We start from the raw sequence: 21,645 nt of genomic DNA, 5'->3' as shown, positions 1-21,645 counted from the left end.
GTTTGCTTTGCGGATGCAGCGTGTATAAATGTCTGTAATGGCGGGAAGAGAGACCCGAATGATCTTCTCAGCTGACCTCACTATCCGCTGCAGGGTCGTGCGATCTGAGATGGTGCAATTTCCGAAGTGATGCAGCTGTTCAGGATGCTCTGAATACAACCCCTGTAGAATGTGATGAGGATGGGGGGTGGGAGATGGACTTTCCTCAGCCTTCGCAGAAAGTTTTATTTATAATATCTACTTCAGCAGAACCTGCATTTTTATCTGGTATTTCAAAGTATCATAATAACTTGTTTACTACTCCCAGGGGAGTTAGACAGACACAGACACTCACTGTGTGTGTGTGTGTGTGTGTCTCTTAAAATTATTTTTTATCAGACTCTTAACTAACAAATAGTTTGGTATTGCTGGTTTGTTCTGAGTTTGAGGTTGACTTAAAGGGTTAAGGCATGAGTATTTAGAATATTTTTGCTTGACTTAGTGTTGTGGAATGCAGTTTACTAAGATTCTTCATAATTGACGTGACTCAGCTATTTGCCATTGATCTGTATTGTTATGATTTGCCTACCAGTTACCTAAATATGTAACATGGTAAATATAACATGACAGTTCTCAAAAGGTAGTGAGAATGTGCAGGGCCAGTTTGGCACCTTGAACCTATATTACTATCTTACTTTGTAACCTTGAGTACTCTCAAGATTTAAATTTCTGTATTTTAATAGTTTTTGTAATTTTTTATGTATTTAGATTGTAAGTACTCTTATTGTGCTGCTGTTTTTACATCAGATGTAAAAGCAAAATGTAAGATTTCCTTGTTCTTCAACACATTTTAAAATAATGCTGGTATTTCTCTGTTAAATTTCTTTCATCTTGTTTGGATTTCTCTATTTAGGGATGCAGTTGATGAATGGGTGGCAGTGCTAGTTGGAGCTTTGTTGCCATAGCGAAATTTATTTTTGCAATAGTTCTATTGTGTCTCTCCAGTTAGTGCTGAGACTGTCACTGAATATAACCACTTATCTACAATGCATGACCTTTGGTGACAAAAAGCTTGTTTGTCTTTTTAAAATACTTGTTTGGAGAGCTATTAGCTGACCTGTCACAATAAGTACATGTTTACAGTTCCAAGGCTGTATTGGATTTGTAGTGAAGGATTTTAGTTTCTGTTAATATACAGATAAAATTGAATACATTTGGGAACACAGGACAATGTGCATAATGCTGGACTGCCATTGTTTGAGGGATTTTTTGAAAGTGGGTAATGGAGGGACTAGAGTGAGAATTTTATCAGGATTTTTAAATTTTTGCCTGATTATTTTTAGTCACAAAAATGTTTCATGTTTATGAGAACACTGGGCTTTCTGTTTAACTTTTTTTAAATGTGAAAATGTTAAAATTAATGTTTTTGTGAATCTTTTGGGATCTAGTGAGAATGTATTTTAGAGTGTCTAAAAGGATCCCCTTGTACTGCTGTAGGTTAACTTTACACTGAAACTTTAGATGAGTTCAGCGCTTTGGCATCTGTCAAGGGATCAGGTTCAGGTTCCTGCATCTCACTCCCTATCAGCTCAGATTAAATTCCTCCTCAAGATTTAAATGCTTAAAAATGGTGCAGGTATAAAACAAAATCAGATTTGAAAGAATTGAAGCACTGGCAGTGGCCAGGAAGAGGATAAGAGGGAGTTGACCTGATTTCAGCAGATTGTTTGAGAGTCTATGTTTAATAGTCTAGTAATAACTGAATGTTATACTAAAAGTATTGAGCTTCACTGGGACTGAGAAGACAATTATCAAACAAAAGTTAAAATTTTAATAAACACGTGACAGTATGAAAATCTGGCTGAGAAGTTCCACAACAACAATCTTTCACTCAATGTCAGCAAGATGACAGAGCTGATCTGGAGGAAGAAGCCAGAAGTCCACGAGCCAGTCCTGATTGGGGGAATCAGAGGTGAAGAGGTCAGCAATTTTAAATTCCTCAGTTGTTATCATTTAGGAGGATCTGTCCTGGGTCCAGCACCTAAGTGCCATTGCTAAGACAGCATGGCATGCCTCTACTTTCTCAGAAGTTTGGAAAGATTCAACATGTCGTCTACAACTTTGACAGACTTCTATTGATGTATGGTGAAGAGTATATTGGTTGCAATGCAGACTGGTATGTAAACTTGAATGCCTTTGAACAGAAGAGCTGACAAAAAGTAGTGGATACAGCTCAGTCCGTCATGGATAAAGCTCTCCCCAGCACTGAGTACATCTACATGGAACACTGCCACAGGAAAGCAGCATCCATCAACAAGGACCCCCTGCTCTCTTCTCGCTGCTGCCATCAGGAAGAGTGTACAGGAGCCTCAGGCTTCACACCACCAGGTTCAGGAATGGTTATTACCCTCAACCATTAGGCTTTTGAATGACTTCACTCACCCCAGCACAGAACTCTTCCCACAAATGATGGACTCACTTTCAAGAACTCTTCATCTTAGGTTCTTGACATTTATTACTTATTTATATTTTCTTTTGTCTTTTGCACATTAGTTGGGGATGGTCTTTCCTTGATTCTGTTGTTTCTTGTGTTTACTGTGAATGTCCGCAAGAAAATGAAACTCAGTGTTGTATGTGGTGATATATGAACTTTGATAAATTTAGTTTGAACTTTAGATATTTTACAATTCATTGGGAAGTAAGTAGTTGGAAATGTCAGTGATTTTTACAGTGAATTTGTTTTCTAAGTTAGTTATTGTTTTGAGCTGAATGTTTTTATCAATTTAAAAAACATTTCCTGGTCGCTGTCTAACCTTATAGATATCATTTGGGTTTGTTCAGCCATGGAATAGTTATTGAAATAGCAATTCTATTTCTATTTACAGGAGAGCTCACACCTTGACTGTGTTATTTATCCTGACTTGTGCACTAGTTTATGTTACCTTATTGGAAGAAACTCCTCAGGACACAGCCTATAATATTAAAAGGTAAGTGATAGTCTCTTGTAACTTGTCTAATTCTTTTCTTTCTGAAATCCAAAGAAAGTGTTCTCTTTTATGCCTTGCTTTTTTTTAAAAAAATCCCTCCAGGATACTGAGAGGTGCTGTGCTAAAACCTGGTTGAGCAAGTGTGTTTACTGTCGTTATATGTGACAAAATCCATTAGTTTTCAACTGTTGAAAATAGTACATTAGATCCATAGCATTGAGTTCAGTAAAGACTCCTCGAAAAATTGTATTTTATACCTTTGTGCAATGTGAAGAATCAGAACATTAAATTTTCCGATGTAATCTGATATGTCATGACAGTTTGTGTCCCAACTTAAATCAATTATCTGTGACAGTCCTCATATTGGAGGAGGAAAATTGCTATTCGATTCTATAATCTGGGTGGCCAAAATATTAAAGAATAAACATGGAAAAACTATTGCCATTGTCCCACTGCTCATAGATCCACTTACTCATCACTCTTGTCCTTGCTAAATGTATTGATTTTTAACCATATTTTACAATAACTTAGAACTGCTCCTTTGAAAACCAACTCATCCACTCAAACAGATACAGGCCTAGCTTGAGGGTGTACTAAATGAAATTGTCTAAGCACTTCTTAGACTTGTAAGTCTGAGCTGGGAGCCTTTGAAAAATATATTTATCCATTGTGATGTGTCTTCTTTTGGGACTGCCCTTCCTCCTTCCTGATCTTATTTTCCATGCCAAGTTCAGGTGAGCTGGCCCGGATTTGCTTGATTTCCATCATGCAATCCCCATTGATCTAACTTGTAAGTGAAATGCAAGGTCTGGCCCTTGTGTGTAATTAATTTTCCCATGCTGCAGCCTCAAATGAAACCTCCATTGCTCAGATGCACTTGATCCCAATGACATTATTTAACATTCCATTCAATTTCTAGCCAAAAAAAAACCTTGCAATCATGCACTGTGTCCATTTGAATATTTATTTTATGAGGTAGCTCCAGGGAAACTAAACTAACTAGAAATCACCTGATAAGCATGGTAATGAAATTCTCATCTTTTCAATAAATTATTGAGGAAGCTTTCCACTTAATATAAGAAATAGGTATGGAGCATGTTATTGTTGAAGTCTGTTCTGCCATTCAACAAGGCCAGCAGTTATTTCAATGCTATTTATCTGCGCTATCCACACAACCTTTGCTCCCTTTTAATCTCCATAAATTTCTGGACCTCCTGTTTAAGTAAACTTGCTGACTGAGGCACCATAGCTCCCTCGGGTAAAGCAAACATAAAATTCATTTCCCATTTTCCCAAGACTGAGATCCTTGGTTTTAGACTTAGTCAGGAAAGCATTATTCCTGCATCCAGCCTATTGAGCCTTGTAAGAATAGTCTCATTCTTTTAAAATTAATGTAATATTGGCCTAGGCCATAGGCTATTTGCTTTTGCTGCATTCTGCCTATGATGTATATCCTTCTCCAGGTAAAAAGATTGTTGTGTAACGTCCTTATTCTTTTACTGAATCCTTTGGTAATTTTTTTAATTGCTCGTTTCACTTGCATGTTGACTTTCCTTGACTTGTCTCTTCAAACATCATTACTTACCATTCCCATTGCTTCTGCACCTCATTTTTTTAACATTATTTTACCTTTTCCATATTTTAAAGGTATTAAAGAGATGAGCTTTGTAGAGGGACATTGAAACATGCAGTGAAATGTGTCATTTGCATCAATAATCAACAAAGTTCAAAGAAGTGCTGGAGGAAGCTCCCATGTATTGCCATGCATCTGCCAGCAACATAGCATGCTCTAACCAATCCGTCTTTTTGGAATGTGGGAGGAAACTGGAGGAAACTCATGAGGTCACATGAAGAACATTCAACCTCCTCACAGACAGCAGTGAGAATTGAACCCCTAATCTTCTGATCACTGGCGGTGCAAAGCATTACATTAACCACTACCCCACTGTGTTGCCTACCTTGTACAATCCTTTAGCTTGCTTATACTTTTGAAGCTTGTTTATAGACAAATTGTTGATGTAGATTGAGTGGCAAGCTCTCAAATACTGACCTCTACAGTACCCCATTTAACATAGCTTTCCAGCCTGAGAAGGACTTCTATTCCTACATCTGACTTTCTCTCTAATATCCAATTCTTAGTTCATAACAGTATGTTACCACTGCTACTCCTTGTACTTAGCCTTATTGTGTAGGTGTTATTGAAAGGCTTCTGAAAATCCAAGACACTTCATTCATTGTTTCCACGTATCTCTCCTATTTGTCAGCTTAATTAGTAGGTTAATCAAACATTATTTGGCTTTAATAAATCAATGCTGTTAGACTGCTGTTTTGTTTGTATATTATAGATTTTGGCATATCCTTATTATTAATGTTCGTCTGACTGCTCATTAACTCCCTGCTCTCACTCTTCAATACTTTACTTCAATACTAGTAAGTCAAGTCACTTTTATTGTCATTTTGACCATAACTGCTGGTATAGTACATACTAAAAATGAGACAATGTGTTTCAGGACCATGGTGTTACATAACACAGTACAAAAACTAGACTGAACTATGGAAAAAAAAACACAGAGAAAACTATTCTAGACTACAGACCTACACAGGACTGCATAAAGTGCACAAAAACAGTGCAGGCATTACAAAAAATAATAAACAGGACAGTAGGACAAGGTGTCAGTCCAGGCTTCGGGTATTGAGGAGTCTGATAGCTTGGGGAAAGAAACTGTTACATAGCCTGGTCGTGAGAACCCAAATGCTTCGGAGCCTTTTCCCAGACGACAGAAGAGATTGTATGAGGGGTGCATGGGGTCCTTCATAATGCTGTTTCCTTTATTGATGCAGTGTGTAATGTAAATGTCCGTGATGGTGGGAAGAGAGTCCCCGATGATCTTCTCAACTGACCTCACTATCCGCTGCAGGGTCTTGCGATCCGAGATGGTGCAATTTCCGAACCAGGCAGTGATGCAGCTGCTCAGGATGCTCTCAATACAACTTATTTTCTTTAATTCCTCATTCTTACTGGATCTTCTGTCAGGACATTTGTACTATCATGATGACAGGGATTATTTAATTCCTTTACTATTTGCTTACTCTTCATAAATTCTTCTGATTCTGAATCTTCAATTTCTGAATTCTGCATTACTTTTGATACTTAGACTTTCTGATGTGTTCAACAACTTTGTAAGCCTCTCTCATGGATTTTGTTATATCATTAATTCTTTTTCTGGGCACAGCTAGATATTCTTCCTTTTGGGTTTTTGTGCTTTACGAGAATGTACTTTATGGTGATTTTTGCATTATTTTTTTTTAAATGCTAGCCATTGCCAACCTTTCCATCTACTTTCCCAGTTAACAATCGGTTTCGTTGTATTAGATTTACAAAATCAGTTCATTTCGCCTCCTGTATTCTGTATGCTGTAAGTGGGTTTCCAGAAGAGACATTTACAAGGCAAGATGTTCAAGATTTTTAATTTTCAAGAACTGATTAATCCACTGATAATGACAGGAATGAAACTGTTCTTGGACCACTTTCATGTACCTTTTTAGTTTTAATAATAGGGACAAGTATTTTTTGCTTTCCTGCAATGGGCAAAAGAAGCAATAGGTTAAATTCCTGATTGTTATTATGTGCTAATATATGTACTGAAAGAGGAAAGCTTAATTTGTATCCTAATTTACTCCCACTCTACCCTCATTGACATTTTCATTTATTTGGATTCAAGTTTAAGACTCATTTATTTTATCTTCTGTGCTCTATCTTTATTTGCTTTTCTGGTTTAGGAAGGTTTTTAGTAAGTTGGATAAATAAGCTCAGGTTTCTAATTATATATCAAGGGTGTATTTCAATAGGTCGAAACTAAGTGAATTTTGTACTTGTGTACAGTGGATTAAAATTATGTATAAACAATTCTGTTTAGAATCATTGCAAACAAAAAACTTTTAGTTCTTCAGTTCCCTAATCTGCACATTCCCCAAATGCCTTGTTGTGTATGCAAGTTGCTGCATTGTGCTTATTCCTCCACTAGTGTCCCTCCAGCCACATGTGCTTTTCCCAAGTGGATTTGTCCAATTGATTATTGTGCTTCGTTGACTACATTTAATTAGTGAACCCAACAAGTCTGTACACCATCTTCAATTAAATTTTCCTATTTCTGGCAATAATTAAATCTTGATTGAACTGCATCTTAAATATAGGATGTAATTAGTTCACAACAATCTATTCCTGTGGGCAAATAGAACTAGATTAAACTTCATTCATTGTAGAATAGTCAGAGCATTGTTCAGTTTTTCAGATAATGTCAGATATGTATATTTGAATGTAATGGGTGGGTGATGCATTATTCTAGGAATTATTTCTTGGTTTAACCTTTCACTTGCAATCACATTTTGTTTCCTTAGTTCCTATTTGTGCACATGTTCATAGGATGTGTTTACACAGTAATCTGTGTCTAATTTTGCTAAAAACTGATAAATACTAATAAAAACATGCATCTGTGTATTGAAGCTTTTTCTCCTGTGGCTCTTTGAGATCAGGCTAGCACCTAGCCTCTGTGGAAAAACAGGGTCCAGAAAGCATTGGCAGGGTGAGAATGAAGTGGGATCCCAGAGACAAAGGCAGAGTAAAGGAGAGGAAATGGACGCTTGGAAATGGTGGAAGTGAGACAAATAGACTGATTGATTCAAGTATATAGCAACAAAGCAGTTTTTCTCATGTACTAATAATTGGATTACATGTTCCATTCAATGGCGATTTTGTTGTTTGACTTGCTGAAGTGTTCATTTCAACTTTTGCTATACATCCATTTCTAGATTTTTCACTCTCTTTAACTTGGGTTTATCATTTTGGCCTTTGTTGTTGTGTGTATGTTATCATTCTATATAACCTTAATTTCCATGTTGTATTTTCTTTGATGTAGATCTGAGATTGACGGAAATATTCCTAACCTCTGTGGCTAATCCAAAACACTTATTTAAAATTTATTTGTGGGATGTGGACCCTGATTGGGCTGGCAATTATTGGTAATGCCAGATGTCCTCGAACTGAGTGGCTCAATAAGCAATCTCAGAGGGCAGCTAAAATCTACATTGTCAGCCAGAGGACAAGAGAGCAGATTTTCTTCCCTGTAAGACATAAGTCTTTAATGTCATGGTCACCATTGCAGATGCTAACTTTTTATTCGGGATTGCTTAATTCATTGAATTTAAATTCTCTCGATGCCGTTATAAGATGTGCATACCACTGGATGATAGTCTGGTAACTTGACCATTGTCCAACAAGATACCAGTTAGGAAGTTGGGCTAATGCTACAAATTTGAATACAATCTTTAAATGTGGTAGCTTGAGATTATTTTAATAAATGACGATACTTAAGTGTGTTAACAATGGAACTGATAAGCTCATAAGAAATCTGTTGAAATGTAGAAGCATTAGTTATTTTTACTTAGTTTATTATAGTAGCTCTATATTGTAGAAAGAAGATTCCTAACTAAAGTACATGGACTAGCAGTGCAAAGTTCCAGAGTTAACTACTGTAGTTAGGTGTCCCTTTGTCACCGTAAATAAAGCTTTGATCCATTAGTGTTAGGGACATGCACTGGAGAGTCCTGCCTTTGCTTCAATGTTGGGTGGTAAAATTGGGAAGTGATTTCCTTATACTGGAGTCATGCTTTGCTTCACTATTATGTGGTAAAATTAGGCAGAATTCTCTGATTTGCCATGTGTCTGGCAAGAACTTCTCTGCATGAGAGTTCTTGCTTCCAATTACCTTAAAACATTTGGGAGCACAAGTCAGGTCACCATGAATTTGGCTTTGCTTTGGAATACAATGCAGTAAAGTTGGTACTCCACATGGCTGACACCGAATGAACCACCACAACAGTAGTTTCAGTGACGTGCCTGCTGCTGTATATTTTAGTAGTGGTTAAAGATCAATCATTAGGTATTGCCATATTATAGTAAAATATTTAAAATACAAGGTTAATGGAAAATGAGTAGGTAAAAATGCTTATGGGGTGAGACAGAAGGGAGGGCAAATATATAATGAATCAAAAATGGGGTTTCTTGTGGCCTCCATTGGGGCAACAAGTTTTAGGACATCAGGAAATTGAGGTATAGTGGTGTGGGTCACAGTGTTTAAGATCTTATGAAAGAATGCATTTGGTGAAATTAGTGGAAGAGATGTTAGATTCAAAAAATGAATCAATGGTGATGTAGAGAATTGCTAATCTGGCATAAAACCAACGATGTTGGCTTCTGATACAATATTCTCACCAACACTCAAAAGGAACATTGCACCAGGAATGCTATCACTGAATGCATGTTTGATAAAACTTGCTTCATGAGTGCCCAGTCAAATTCCTGATTTGAAGCAAATTGCTACATTAATAATTGTTCTTACGTTCTTGCTGTAAAACAATTTCAGTTAAGTGATGCTAAAATGAACAGAACTACCCCAGTAAATTCCTGTGTCCTTTTTGATATACACAATGACAACTTGATGAGACTCGACAGGTGGTCTTTGCATGCTGTTGTGAAGCCATTAATGCAGGATTATTTACCAAGTATACTGCTAGAAAGTGCCAAAGCAATAACAGGCAAGAATGGCCAGTTCTGAGTCTGGAAGACTGCATATGGAGGTCTTCACACATGACTGCACCCCCGCCTACACCTCCAATTCCATAATTAAATTTGCGGATGATACCACAGTGGTTGGCCTGATCTCAGACGAGGATGAAACAGCCTACAGGCTTGAGGTAGATCATCTGGCGGAGTGGTGTAAGGACAATGACCTGGTCCTTAACACTTGTAAAACAAAAGAGATGATCATTGACTTCAGGAGATCAAAGGACAGAGTACACACCCCCATCCATATACATGGAGAGGTAGTGGAAAGTGTGGATCACCTGAAGTTCCTTGGAGTTATGTTGTCAAAACAGCTGACATGGACCACCAACACCTCGCTGACATGGACCACCAACATCTCACTGACATGGATCACCAATACCTCGCTGACATGGACCACCAACACCTCGCTGACATGGACCACCAACACCTCGCTGACATGGACCACCAACACCTCGCTGACATGGACCACCAACACCTCGCTGACATGGACCACCAACACCTCGCTGACATGGACCACTAACACCTCGCTGACATGGACCACCAACACCTCGATGCTTGTAAAAAAGGCACAACAAAGACTCTTCTTCCTCAGAAAGCTGAAACAGGCCAAACTCCCACAGAAGCTTTTGCTTAACCTCTACAGAAGCACAATTGAAACCATCCTGACCAACAGCACCACAGTGTGGTATGCTAGCTGCACAGTCACTGAGCGACAAGACCCGCATCGTGCGGTGAAGGCAGCCCAGCAAATTGTCAGGATGGAGCTCCCAGGACTGGACACCATCTATTTCAGCAGACTCAGGAGGAAAGCAATCAGTATAACCAGAGACACCACACACCCCGGCCACTCCCTGTTTGACCCGCTGCCGTCCAGCAAAAGGTTTAGGACACTAAAAACCAGAACAAATAGACTGAGGAACAGCTTCTACCCCAGAGCTGTGGCCTCCATCACACCACTCCCACAGAACAATGACTGAAACTGTGAGCACACACGAGGATTCAAATACTTGCACTAGTGGCACTTTGTGCATTACTGTGACATTCTGGTGCTGCTGTAACTTATTTTCTGCTACTTATCTACTTAATACTATTTTTCAATAACTGTCTTGTTTTTATCTACAGCTATGTTTGATTGCCTGAGTGGAAGCCAAACAGAGTTTCATCGTACCTATGTATAATGACAATAAAGATCATTCAATTCAATTCAATATGGAATAATCTAATCTTGTCAAACAATCAGACTGCCATTTTGTGACAAGAATGTCAGACTTGAATGGAAAGTATTGCTTGAGATTGTTTTTACTAGAACTTGAAATAAGAGGCCTTTACATTACTTGAAGTTCAAGGTCCATATTTTAATTACAAAGTTATTTATGTGTAATAATATCTCAACCCTAGCAATGATAGATGAAATCCTGTCTTCCCAGAGTTGTACTTTGGTTATACACAATTTCATCAATTCTGCTTACACCATGTGCCATAGTGCTTTGCTCTCTTTGTGGTTTACTTTAGGCCAGAGATCCAGAGGAGGGTCAGTCTTTCAAACTGGTTTGAGAAACAACTGTTAATCTTGGCAAATTGCATCACATATGATAATCAAAATTTCCCAGCCTGCTGTCTAGAGCTTTTAAAATGGCTCTCATTTACAATGTTGATTTCCAAGCATCACTGGTGTTAACAAAATCATTTCAAGATATATTGGAACACTTTCATTTCAAAACATCATCAGACTTGTTTTACTAGGAGAACATTAATACATTTTTATATGTTTAAAATTTTATGTGTAGGTTCTAAAAGGGGAATTGAGTTTGAATGTCTTTTTTCCTTCAAGGTGTACTTGAGTTTAAAAAAAACACTTGAATGCTCATAAGGGTATTTAAAAACCTGATTTGAATTGTAATCAACTGCTTCCTTGAGCATCTTTCTCATTTTACTGTTTAACTTGCAGAGGAATTATTGCCAGTATTCTGGTGTTCTTGTGTTTTGGAGTCACCCAAGCAAAAGATGGACCATTTTCCAGACCTCACCCAGGTATGGTTCTTGGCAGTTTTGTTGCAAGCATCCTTATTCTGAAATGGTTTTTCAGTTATAAATGAATATTCAAAGTGATTAATTTACTCATGTAATTCACTATTTCTGATGTCTGGTATCAACCAGGTATATTGACCACCCCTCTACCCCCAAAGATGCTTCCTGACCCACTGATTTCTTCCAACATTTTATTTTTATTTTGATTACAGTTCTACCTGAAATTTGTGACCTGTAATCTCAATACCAATCGAAGTCATGGCTACCCTCAGCTTAATAGGCTGGGGTGATTCCAGGCTGCTGCTGTTGATCTGTTGATTTCAGTTTGTATTTCACTACATCATCAAAGGACATCCAATCCTTCACCTGTAAAGATAAGGCGGGCTGTGCAGATTGTGCTACATTCCAGGCTTTCTCAAATGACAAGCAGTCATAGATTATCTGGACATGGTTTATTCCTTGCAGAAATTTCCTGAGCACCCTCCTGCCAAGAAGCATCTGACTGTAGCCCTGGAGGATCTCATGGTCCTTCTCTTGTACTTAAATAGTCCATTGGTTGAACAAGTCTTTCTCACTGAACTGTATGCAAATAGAAAGTCTAAAATAAATTGAGAAAAGAATGGATATGTTCAGTAGCTTTGGAGAATCATGGAAAATTGATTATTTCTGAATAGACCTATCATCAGAATCATCAGTCACTGGTAGGTATCTTGAGGACCTACGTGACAGCTACCACGTACTTCTTGAGGAAGTTCATAGTACATTAAAAGTAGTCTGTTGCAGAGATTGTATCTCACTTATGTACTTTGAAAATGCACATTGGGGGAAATCCTGCATTTTGTTTAGCTAAATCGGTCATTTCCTGTAGTCTGCGTCATTTTAAATCCACTTTGGCATGTGTTCTTCCATCCTTGAATTTGCCAACTGTGGTAGGCCCAGTCCATCTCCATTCTCTGCTTTTGTTTCAGTCAAACAAAATCCTAAAATGTATTTATTTTTTCACTTTGGTGCTTGGCTGGCAGAGCCAGCATATAGAACGGTATTGCACAGTGCAGGCCTTTTGGACCACAATATTGTGCTGACTTTTTAACTTACTCTAAGCTGAATCTAACCCATCCCTCTTACATAGCCTTCAATTTTTCTATCATCCCTGTGCCTATCTAGAAGTCTCTTAAATGTCCCTAACATATCTGCCTCTACCACACCCCTGGTGCTATTGCCTGCTGATCTTTACTCTTGAAAGTTAGTGTTGGGTCATCATTTTGAGTCCTTCCACAATATTGAATACTTCCACAGTGCTGTTAGGTAGGGACTTTTGGAGCATACAACTGGCCACGATGAAGGAACAATGGATTAGAAGAGGCCGTGCATATGCTGTTGTTTTCATGCGCCTGTTACCATTGTCCTCTTCTGTAGTAGAGGTTGTATGTATTCCTGAGTTGTCTAGGCAAGTATCCTTAATGTATTTGCCAATGATGGACATGAATGATGAAGGGAATGAGTGTTTTCTACTACTGGCAGTGCATTATCTGATTCTATGGCCTTTACAATATCCGGTACTAGAAGCTGTTTCTGGATATCCTGTGGAGTGATATGAGCTGGCTGAAGGCCAGCTTCTGTGAGGAAGTTTGGATGTTGGGAAGAAGTTTAGATAGTTCTAATGGTGTTCTGCAGGATATCCATGCTGGGACCTCTGCTATTTGTGATATATAACTGTCTTTAATGAAAACGTAGATGGGTGCATTAATAAGTTTGTAAGATTATACAAAGATTGGTAGTGGTGTGCATTGCGTAGAAAACTGCCAAAGGATACAGCAGGATATAGATAAGTTGCAGATATGGACAGAGAAATGGCTGATGGTGTTTCTAACTGAATGAGTGTACGAACTTTAGTAGTGTCATTAGCAATTAGCTGGATCCCAGTATCCCTTTGCTAAACAAAGATTACTAGACTACAAAAAAAAACACAAAATGCTGGCAGAACTCAGAAGGCCAGACAGCATCTGGGTCAGGTCCCACACAAAGGAAAAAATTTGCCTTGGTCCAGGTCAGGTCCAGCAAGAAGCAGAGGAAACTTTGGTAAACATGTGGTTTAAAAGTAAGGTATTCCAAAATGCATGTGTCTGTATGCGTGTGTGCCTCCTGATTGTGAGTGTATGAATGGTAGTGTGAAGGTTCCTTGTCCCAGTCCTTTGAAGGACTCCAGTAGCATGCATGTTTGTATATTATGGATCAGAAAGCATTAAGTATGTTGAGAATCATATTCTGTGGATGGAATGGACTAAATGAATGCAGATGTTAGAGAAAGGAAACTGTGAGAAGACTTGGGTTGTCTGTGATTGTTCAATGTAAATGTGAAAAGCAAAAACAGATAAATCCTGTTTTTAAAAAAAGAGAAAGTGAACAAAAGTTAAAGAATGAAAAGAAATGGAAAGAGCAGGCAAAGTATCATAGTGTCTACTTCGTTGTTTGAAATGGACCAATTAGCACCAGTCTGGGGATGAACTAGGTGCTGTATCCCTGCCTTCCGTAGGCATGGTTTCAACAAGCCCACACCAAGTGGCATCTCTTGAGTACTCGGTGAGGCCATATAAAAGAATTAAGTAAAATTGTGAGTATTTTTACAATATTGCCAAAGAAGTTATGACACCAAAGGATTAAAGCTGCTTAGGGGAATTGGGACAATACTTATCTGCAACTTCCCAGCTGCCCCACAATAAACTCTGCATTGTACATTGATTTAAAAGTATTGTGAAAGCTGTCCTACACAATTTGAATGTTATTTTAAGTTATAGCTTTGTTTTATATTTAACTAAATTGACAGTTACCAAATTTTGGCTAATCATTACCAGATTAACTTAAAGTTTCACTGTGAACTTCAGTTTTAACATTACATGCTTTATAAGCATTTGGTTCATGTGACCCACTTGTGTGACTAGTAATTTTTGTTTTGAACAGTGCAGATATATTTAGATAATGCTATTTTAAATGTATGAATTTTAGTTCTTTGATTCTAGTCAACATACATAGAAATGGGATGACGGGTAATACATGGGGATGTGCACCAGGGGTATGTTTTTTGTTTGCAGACAGCCTGACCACTGAGCTCAAAGATGCCTTCAGGCCAAGGCATCTTTGATAACTGTTTCCGCCTCCACCACTACCAGCTCCATACACTGCATAGTTAACTTTAAATTATCCCTTCCTGAACAGTACTTGTGTCTGTTGTAAAATCCAACCTGATGTCTATACTTCTGGTGACCCACCGAATCTCATAAGCACTCTGTGTGTGGCCATCAGGCGTGTGTGTGGGTGCCGTTAACTCCTGGTGGAGTCGTCGGGATGCTGTCATGACAAGCTTTTTTGCACTAATCTTGGTGATTGCTCATTGTACGGCATGCCCTGGGCAACCTGGCGGAGCTCATCCCTCTCTAGGTTTTTTTAAACGAGGTCGAGTTGCTAGCTTGACACTCAACTCAGGCATGGATGGAGAGTGTGCAAGGGAGTTGGCTGGATTTGAACTTGGGACCTCTTGCCTCGAAGTCCAGTGCTGATGCCATTGTGCTGCCAGGGCCCTCCCCCCCCACCCCATGTGAGAAGGACTGCAGTTCTGTGCTGTCAACCCAGACAAGGGAGACTTTTGAAGTGAGACCGCCAGAGCCATCGTGGTCACTACAGATGAGATAGGCGAGGGTGACTGCAGCAGTGTGTAATCAAGCTGTACAAGTGTTGCCTCTGAACTGAGACCTTTTCTAGAAAGATCCTTTTATGCAGTAAGGGGTGCCTGAGACAAATGAGATAAGAATATAATGGAAGAATGTAAAGCACACCCAACAATTAAAGGACAATTGTTTCACTAATTCAACTGTCATTATTTCTCAGCTTGTAGTTTCTGTTGGCTTTTAACACTTCTATTGTGAATAACAATTGATCTTGCAAGGAAGGAATTCAAGCATACACAACTTACCAAATGGGCAATCGATAAGCCAATTCTGTATAAAAATATTAATTTTCTGTTCAGTATTCAGAACATTGTGGTGACAGGGGCCATGCTGCTCTCCTTGTGCACAACTAGAAGCGTGTTTTAGTCATGAGTTTGTGTGTCGTCCAGTTATTTATTTATTATTGTCCATGACATATGCAGCTTTGTATAAAGAAATTGAATAAATAGATGAGCTATTTTTCATAGTTGCACCCATTTTAGTCTTTGTGTGCTGGTTTAAACAGAATTGCAGATTTTCAAAAAAAGGTGCATATTTCACTGATACTTGTTAATAAACAGTGTGTCGACTGGATCTATCTGTTTTTTCCATCAAGGCATAGGGTAGCAATAATTTTTCTGCGAATATTTGAAGCTATTTTTTCCTGAAGTAGCATACATCACTTTTGCTCCATTAATGAGCCCCATTGAAATATAAATTCATGCTGTATGGTGGCTAGTAAAACCGAAGAAAAAATTCCGTGATGCACAAGATATCAACCTTCTGTGTTTTGGGAAAGAAATACGGAGAAAGTATTGATTTAAAAGATTTTGACTTCAGATTAATGATTTAAGTATTTTTAAAAACTATTCCATTTTTAATCTATCAATCTGACCGAATGTTACACATGGCTACAGGATCTTTTAATTCTTTTCAAGTTATTTTCTTTAATCCCTATTGGACAGGGCCTTATTGCTGTGCGATAGAGCGAGGTTTAATATGTAAATCTGTATCTTATCAATCTTTTGCAACTCCCAATTATTAGTCTTATAACTAAAAATGTTTTATCTTTTTGGAGGATAGTAAGGTGTTCTACAGCACGGAAGCCTAAGTCTATTCTACACTCAGTGGCTACTTTATTAGGTATACCTGCTCATTAATGTAAAACTCTCATTGCCCAATCATTTGGAAGAAATTCAATGCATTAAAGTATTGAGGGAGGCAAGGGTAGAAATTGCTGCAGCACAGGCAAAGATACTTAAATCATTTTTAGTGACAAGTGACGTGCAAGAGGGTTGGATGATGGCCTGTGTTGTTCCGCTGTTCAAAAAAAACAGGGAACTATAGGTTGAGCCTGACATCTATGATGGAAAGTTTTTGGAAGGTATTCTATGGGATCAGATGTGTGTGTGTGTGTGTGTGTGTGTGTGTGTGTGTGTGTGTGTGTGTGTGTGTGTGTGTGTGTGTGTGTGTGTGTGTGTGTGTGTGTGTGTGTGTTGTTTTTCAAACATTCACTTCATGACACCTCGCTGTTTCGAAAGACCTACATTAGAACCTGTCTTTGCTGACCAAAAGAGGATTTTCACTGTTATGAAAAAAGACACCAGCTTTAAATGTGTGTTTATCCCAAGAAAGACTACCATGGCCGGTGAAGCCCTGCGCGAGCAGGTGTGCGCATATGCGAGTACATGCATATGCATGCGCGTGTCGATTTTTTTTTCCCCCTACAAATCTGATTTGGCTTGCTGTCTTCCCAATTCTGGTAAGTGAAACTACACTGTACATACAATATTTCTACTTTATATAGGCTGTGTATTTATCATATTATTCCTGCTTTTACTATATGTTCATGTTATTTTAGCTTTTATGTGTTATTTGGTAGGTTTTTTTTGGGTCTGGGAATGCTCAGATTATCCCCATATAAATTAATGGTAATTCCTTCTTTGTGACATTTCAGCTTACAAATAGTTTCATAGTAATGCGCTACCTTCACATAGTGGGGGAAACTGTATATATACACAGTGACATGCAAAAGTTTGGGCATCCCTGGTCAAAATTTCTGTTACTGTGAATAATTACATGAGTAGAAGATGAACTGATCTCCAAAAGTCATAAAGTTAAAGATGAAACATTCTTTTCACCATTTTAAGCAAAATTAGTGTATTATTTTTGTTTTGTACAATGTTAGAGTGGGGAAAAAAGGAAAGGAGCACCATGCAAAAGTTTGGCACCCCAAGAGATTTGAGCTCTCAGATAACTTGTACCAAGGTCTCAGACCCTAATTAGCTTGTTAGGGCTATGGCTTTTTGACAGTCATCATTAGGAAGGGCCAGGTGATGCAAATTTCAAAGCTTTATAAATACCCTGACTCCTCAAACCTTGTCCCAACAATCAGCAGCCATGGGCTCCTCTAAGCAGCTGCCTAGCACTCTGAAAATTAAAATGAATGATGTCCACAAAGCAGGAGAAGGCTATAAGAAGATAACAAAGTGTTTCTTAATTACATTACAGTTCATAATGTAATTAAGAAATGGCAGTTAACAGGAACGGTGGAGGTCAAGTTGAGGTCTGGAAGACCTTCCCGAGAGAACAGCTCGTAGGATTGCTAGAAAGGCAAATCAAAACCTCCGTCTGACTGCAAAAGACCTTCAGGAAGATTTAGCAGACTCCGGAGTAGTGGTACACTGTTTTACTGTGCAGCAACATCTGCACAAATATGATCTTCATGGAAGAGTTGTCAGAAGAAAACCTTTCCTGCGTCCTCGCCACAAAATTCAGTGTCAGAAATTTGCAAAGGAACATCTAAACAAGCCTGATGCATTTTGGAAACAAGTCCTGTGGACTGATGAAGTTAAAATAGAACTTTTTGGCCTCAGTGAGCAAAGGTTTGTTTGGAGAAAAAAGGGTGCAGAATTTCATAAAAAGAACACCTCTCCAACTGTTAAGCACGGGGTGGATCAATCATGCTTTGGGCTTACATTGCAGCCAGTGGCACGGGGAATTTTTCACTGGTAGAGGGAAGAATGAACTCAGTTAAATACTAGCAAATTCTGGAAGCAAACATCACACTGACTATTTAAAAAAAAAGCTGAAGATGAAAAGAGGATGGCTTCTACAACAGGATAATGATCCTAAACGCACTTCAAAATCCACAACCTACCTTAAGAGGCACAAGCTGAAGGTTTTGCCATGGCCCTCACAGTCACCCGACCTAAACATCATCAAAAATTTGTGGATCGACCTCAAAAGAGCAGTGCATGCAAGACAGCCCAAGAATCTCACAGAAGCAGAAACCTTTTGCAAGGAAGAATGGGCAAAAATCCCCCAAACAAGAATTGAAAGACTCTAGCTGTCAAAGGCGGATCGACCCGATGCAATAACTCAAGATATCACGAATTCAATAAAACCATGAAACAAGCGAAACTTCACTTTTTATTCTTGGCATGCTATGGGGAAATTACAGACTGATTAATGATAGTCTGAGCATTCAGCGCTGACTTACATTTCTGCCCAATTTATATCATTAATCGCAGGAAATCTTACAATTACATGAGTTAAGACAATTTTAGAATAGTTTTGATCACATGTTAACATACAATTAGATGTAAAATCATTTTTGGTTAGTTATAATTATTTCTGCCAAGGCTAGCATGGATACAACCTCAGTTCCTCATGTTGACACCTCCTGCTACCCTCCCCCCCCCCCCACACCATCCTTCCCCTATTTAGTTATGTTGTACCTCAAAATGCTTTGTGCGACCAGACAATTCTTTATTTAGACCCATGTCTAACACTATTAGGGAATAATGTCTGGTACGCCACCTGTTGCTGGGTAAGGTTCCCTTTTTGGCTGTCCAGCATGAGCATAAGATACCTATAAGGTTAATTGATCATTAGCTAATCATTGTTTTTTAATCTCTTTTAATCTATACCCCTATGTACCTATCCCTTTACTCCATCATAGCTGGCTACAGAAAGCATTTACAAGCTGTGATACTTGCCAAAGTGGGTGTTACTAAGTACTGAGCCTACAGGGTGTCCAAACCTTTGCTTCGGGCCCTTTCCTTTTTGGTTATTTTGAAACTGTAAAAGATGGAAATAAAAAAAGTAATTTTGCTTAAAATATTAAAGAAATGTGTCATCTTTAACTTTATACCTTTTGAAAATCAGGTTATCTTTTACTCACTTAGCTATTCACAATAACAGGAATTTTGACCAGGGTGCCCAAACTTTTGTGTGTGTGTATATATATATACATATTTGGATAGACATAGACTGATTAAGGATAGTCAGCATGGCTTCGTGTGTGGTTGGTCATATCATTATAGAGTTGTTTGAAAAAGTTGTCAGGAAAGTGGATGAAGGCAAGGCAGTAAATGTCACTTACATGGACTTTAGGAAGGCATTTGACATGGTCCTGCATGGGAGGTTGGACAAGAAGTTTCTGTCGCTCAGTGTTCAAGATGAGGTAGTAAATTGGATTAGACATTGATTTTGTGGGAAAAGTTAGAGAGTGGTTGTAGATGGTTGCCTCTTCAACTGGAAGCCTGTGACTGGTGGAGTGCTGTGGGATGAGTGTACGGTCCATTCTTGTTTGTCATCTATATCAACAATCCAGATGATAATGTGGTTAGCTAGATCAGCAAATATGCAGATGACACTAAGATTGGGGTGTAGTGGACAGCGAGGACGGCTATCATGGCTTGTGGAGGGATCTGGACCACCTTAAAAAAAAATAGGCTGAAAAATGGCAGATGGAATTTAATGCAAGCAAGCGTGAGGAGCTGCACTTTGGTAGGACCATCCAGAATTGGTCTTACACGGTGACTGGTAGGACGCTGAGGAGTGAGGTAGAACATAGGGATCTAGGAATACAGGTCCTTAATTAATTGAAAGTGGTATTACAAGCAGATAGGGTTGTAAAGAATGCTCTTAGCACGTTGGCCTTCACAAATCAAACAATTGAGTACGCAATAATTTGGAGTATTATGTACAGTTTTAGTCATTATTTATAGGAAAGATGTAAATAAGTTTGAAAGAGTACAGGGACTATTTACAAGGATGTTGCTGGATCTGGAGAACCTGAGTGAAAGTTTAAATAGGTTAGAACTTCATTCCTTGGAACCTAGAAGATTGAGAGTAGATTTGATAGAAGTATACAAAATTGAGGAGTCTAAATAGGGCAAATGCAAGCAGGCTTTTTCCACAGAGGTTGGATGGGTCTTTAACCAGAGGTTATGGGTTAAGGGTGAAAGTTGAAAAGTTTAAGGGGAACATGGGGGGAGCTTTTTCACTGAGAATGTGGAATGCGCCGCCAGCACAAGTGGTGCACACAAATTTGATTTCAATGTTTAAGAGAAGTTTGGATAGGTACGTGTATGGTAGTGGTATGGGGGGGCTATGATCCTGGTGCAGGTTGATGGGAGTAAGCAGTTTATATGGTTTGGCATAGACTAGATGGGCTGAATGACCTGTTTCTGAGCTGTATTTTCCAAATGAGGTTCATTTTTTGTTCAGACCAGGCATCAGAATGGGAAAGATATGTGATCTAAGTAACTTTGACTGTGGAATCATTGATAGTGCCAAATGGGATGGTTTGAGTAGGTCAGAAATTACTGATCTTCTGAGATTTTCACACACAACCATCTCCAGGGTTTACAGAGAAGTGATGTTTTTTTTAAAGTAACATCTGTTCTCTGGGCAAAAATGTCTTGTTAATGAGAGATTATAGGAGAAAGGCCAGACTGGTCCGAGCTGACAGGAAGCCGACAGGAACTCAAATAAGCACTGTTACAGCAGTGGTATGCAGAAGAGCATCTCTGAATGCACAACATATTGAACTTTGAAGTGGATGGACTACAGCAGCAGAAGACCATGAACATCCACCTAATGGCAATGCAGTATTGGGTTCCTCCTGTACCTAATAAAGTGGTCACTAAGTGAATGTAGCTGGCGGTCTTAACAATATTCAGTTGTTCGCCAATCTGTTCAATTGTATGATGATGTGCCTCTTTTAAAATTATTTTAACTAATGTCTTCTCTCTTCGGGCATTCTCTCTTACAGCATACTGGAGATTCTGGTTATGTGTCAGTGTTGTATATGAGCTGTTTCTCATCTTCATACTTTTTCAGGTAAGAGATAAGTCCTTATTTTTTCACTGAAGTATCTTTAACACTGTTTCCTCTAAGCTGCCCAGGTGTGCGGCTGCAAGTACTCCTGTCACACAACCTTTGTTGCTGCGCAACTGGTATTTCTTTTATATCATGTTTTATGAAAGTGCCGCACAGTCTTCAGACTGTGTTTGAAGAATATATATAAGTAAAT

General features: G+C 38.6%; 1 protein-coding gene across 4 annotated transcripts in view; it reads left to right on the top strand.

Annotated features, from left to right (window-relative positions):
• ptdss2 (phosphatidylserine synthase 2) overlaps positions 1–21,645 on the top strand; it is an 80,981-nt gene that overhangs the window by 14,163 nt on the left and 45,173 nt on the right. For all 4 annotated transcript variants that reach the window (XM_059975500.1, XM_059975501.1, XM_059975502.1 and 1 more), the window contains exons 2-4: positions 2,865–2,966; positions 11,540–11,622; positions 21,385–21,452. In XM_059975500.1, coding sequence (XP_059831483.1) covers positions 2,865–2,966; positions 11,540–11,622; positions 21,385–21,452 — 253 coding nt within the window. The remainder of the gene's footprint in view (positions 1–2,864; positions 2,967–11,539; positions 11,623–21,384; positions 21,453–21,645) is intronic.

The sequence above is a fragment of the Hypanus sabinus genome, chromosome 7, assembly GCF_030144855.1.
Source record: "Hypanus sabinus isolate sHypSab1 chromosome 7, sHypSab1.hap1, whole genome shotgun sequence".
Classification (NCBI taxonomy): domain Eukaryota; kingdom Metazoa; phylum Chordata; class Chondrichthyes; order Myliobatiformes; family Dasyatidae; genus Hypanus; species Hypanus sabinus.
The sequence above is the reverse complement of the archived record's forward strand: the minus strand, read 5'-3'. Positions and strand labels throughout refer to the sequence as shown.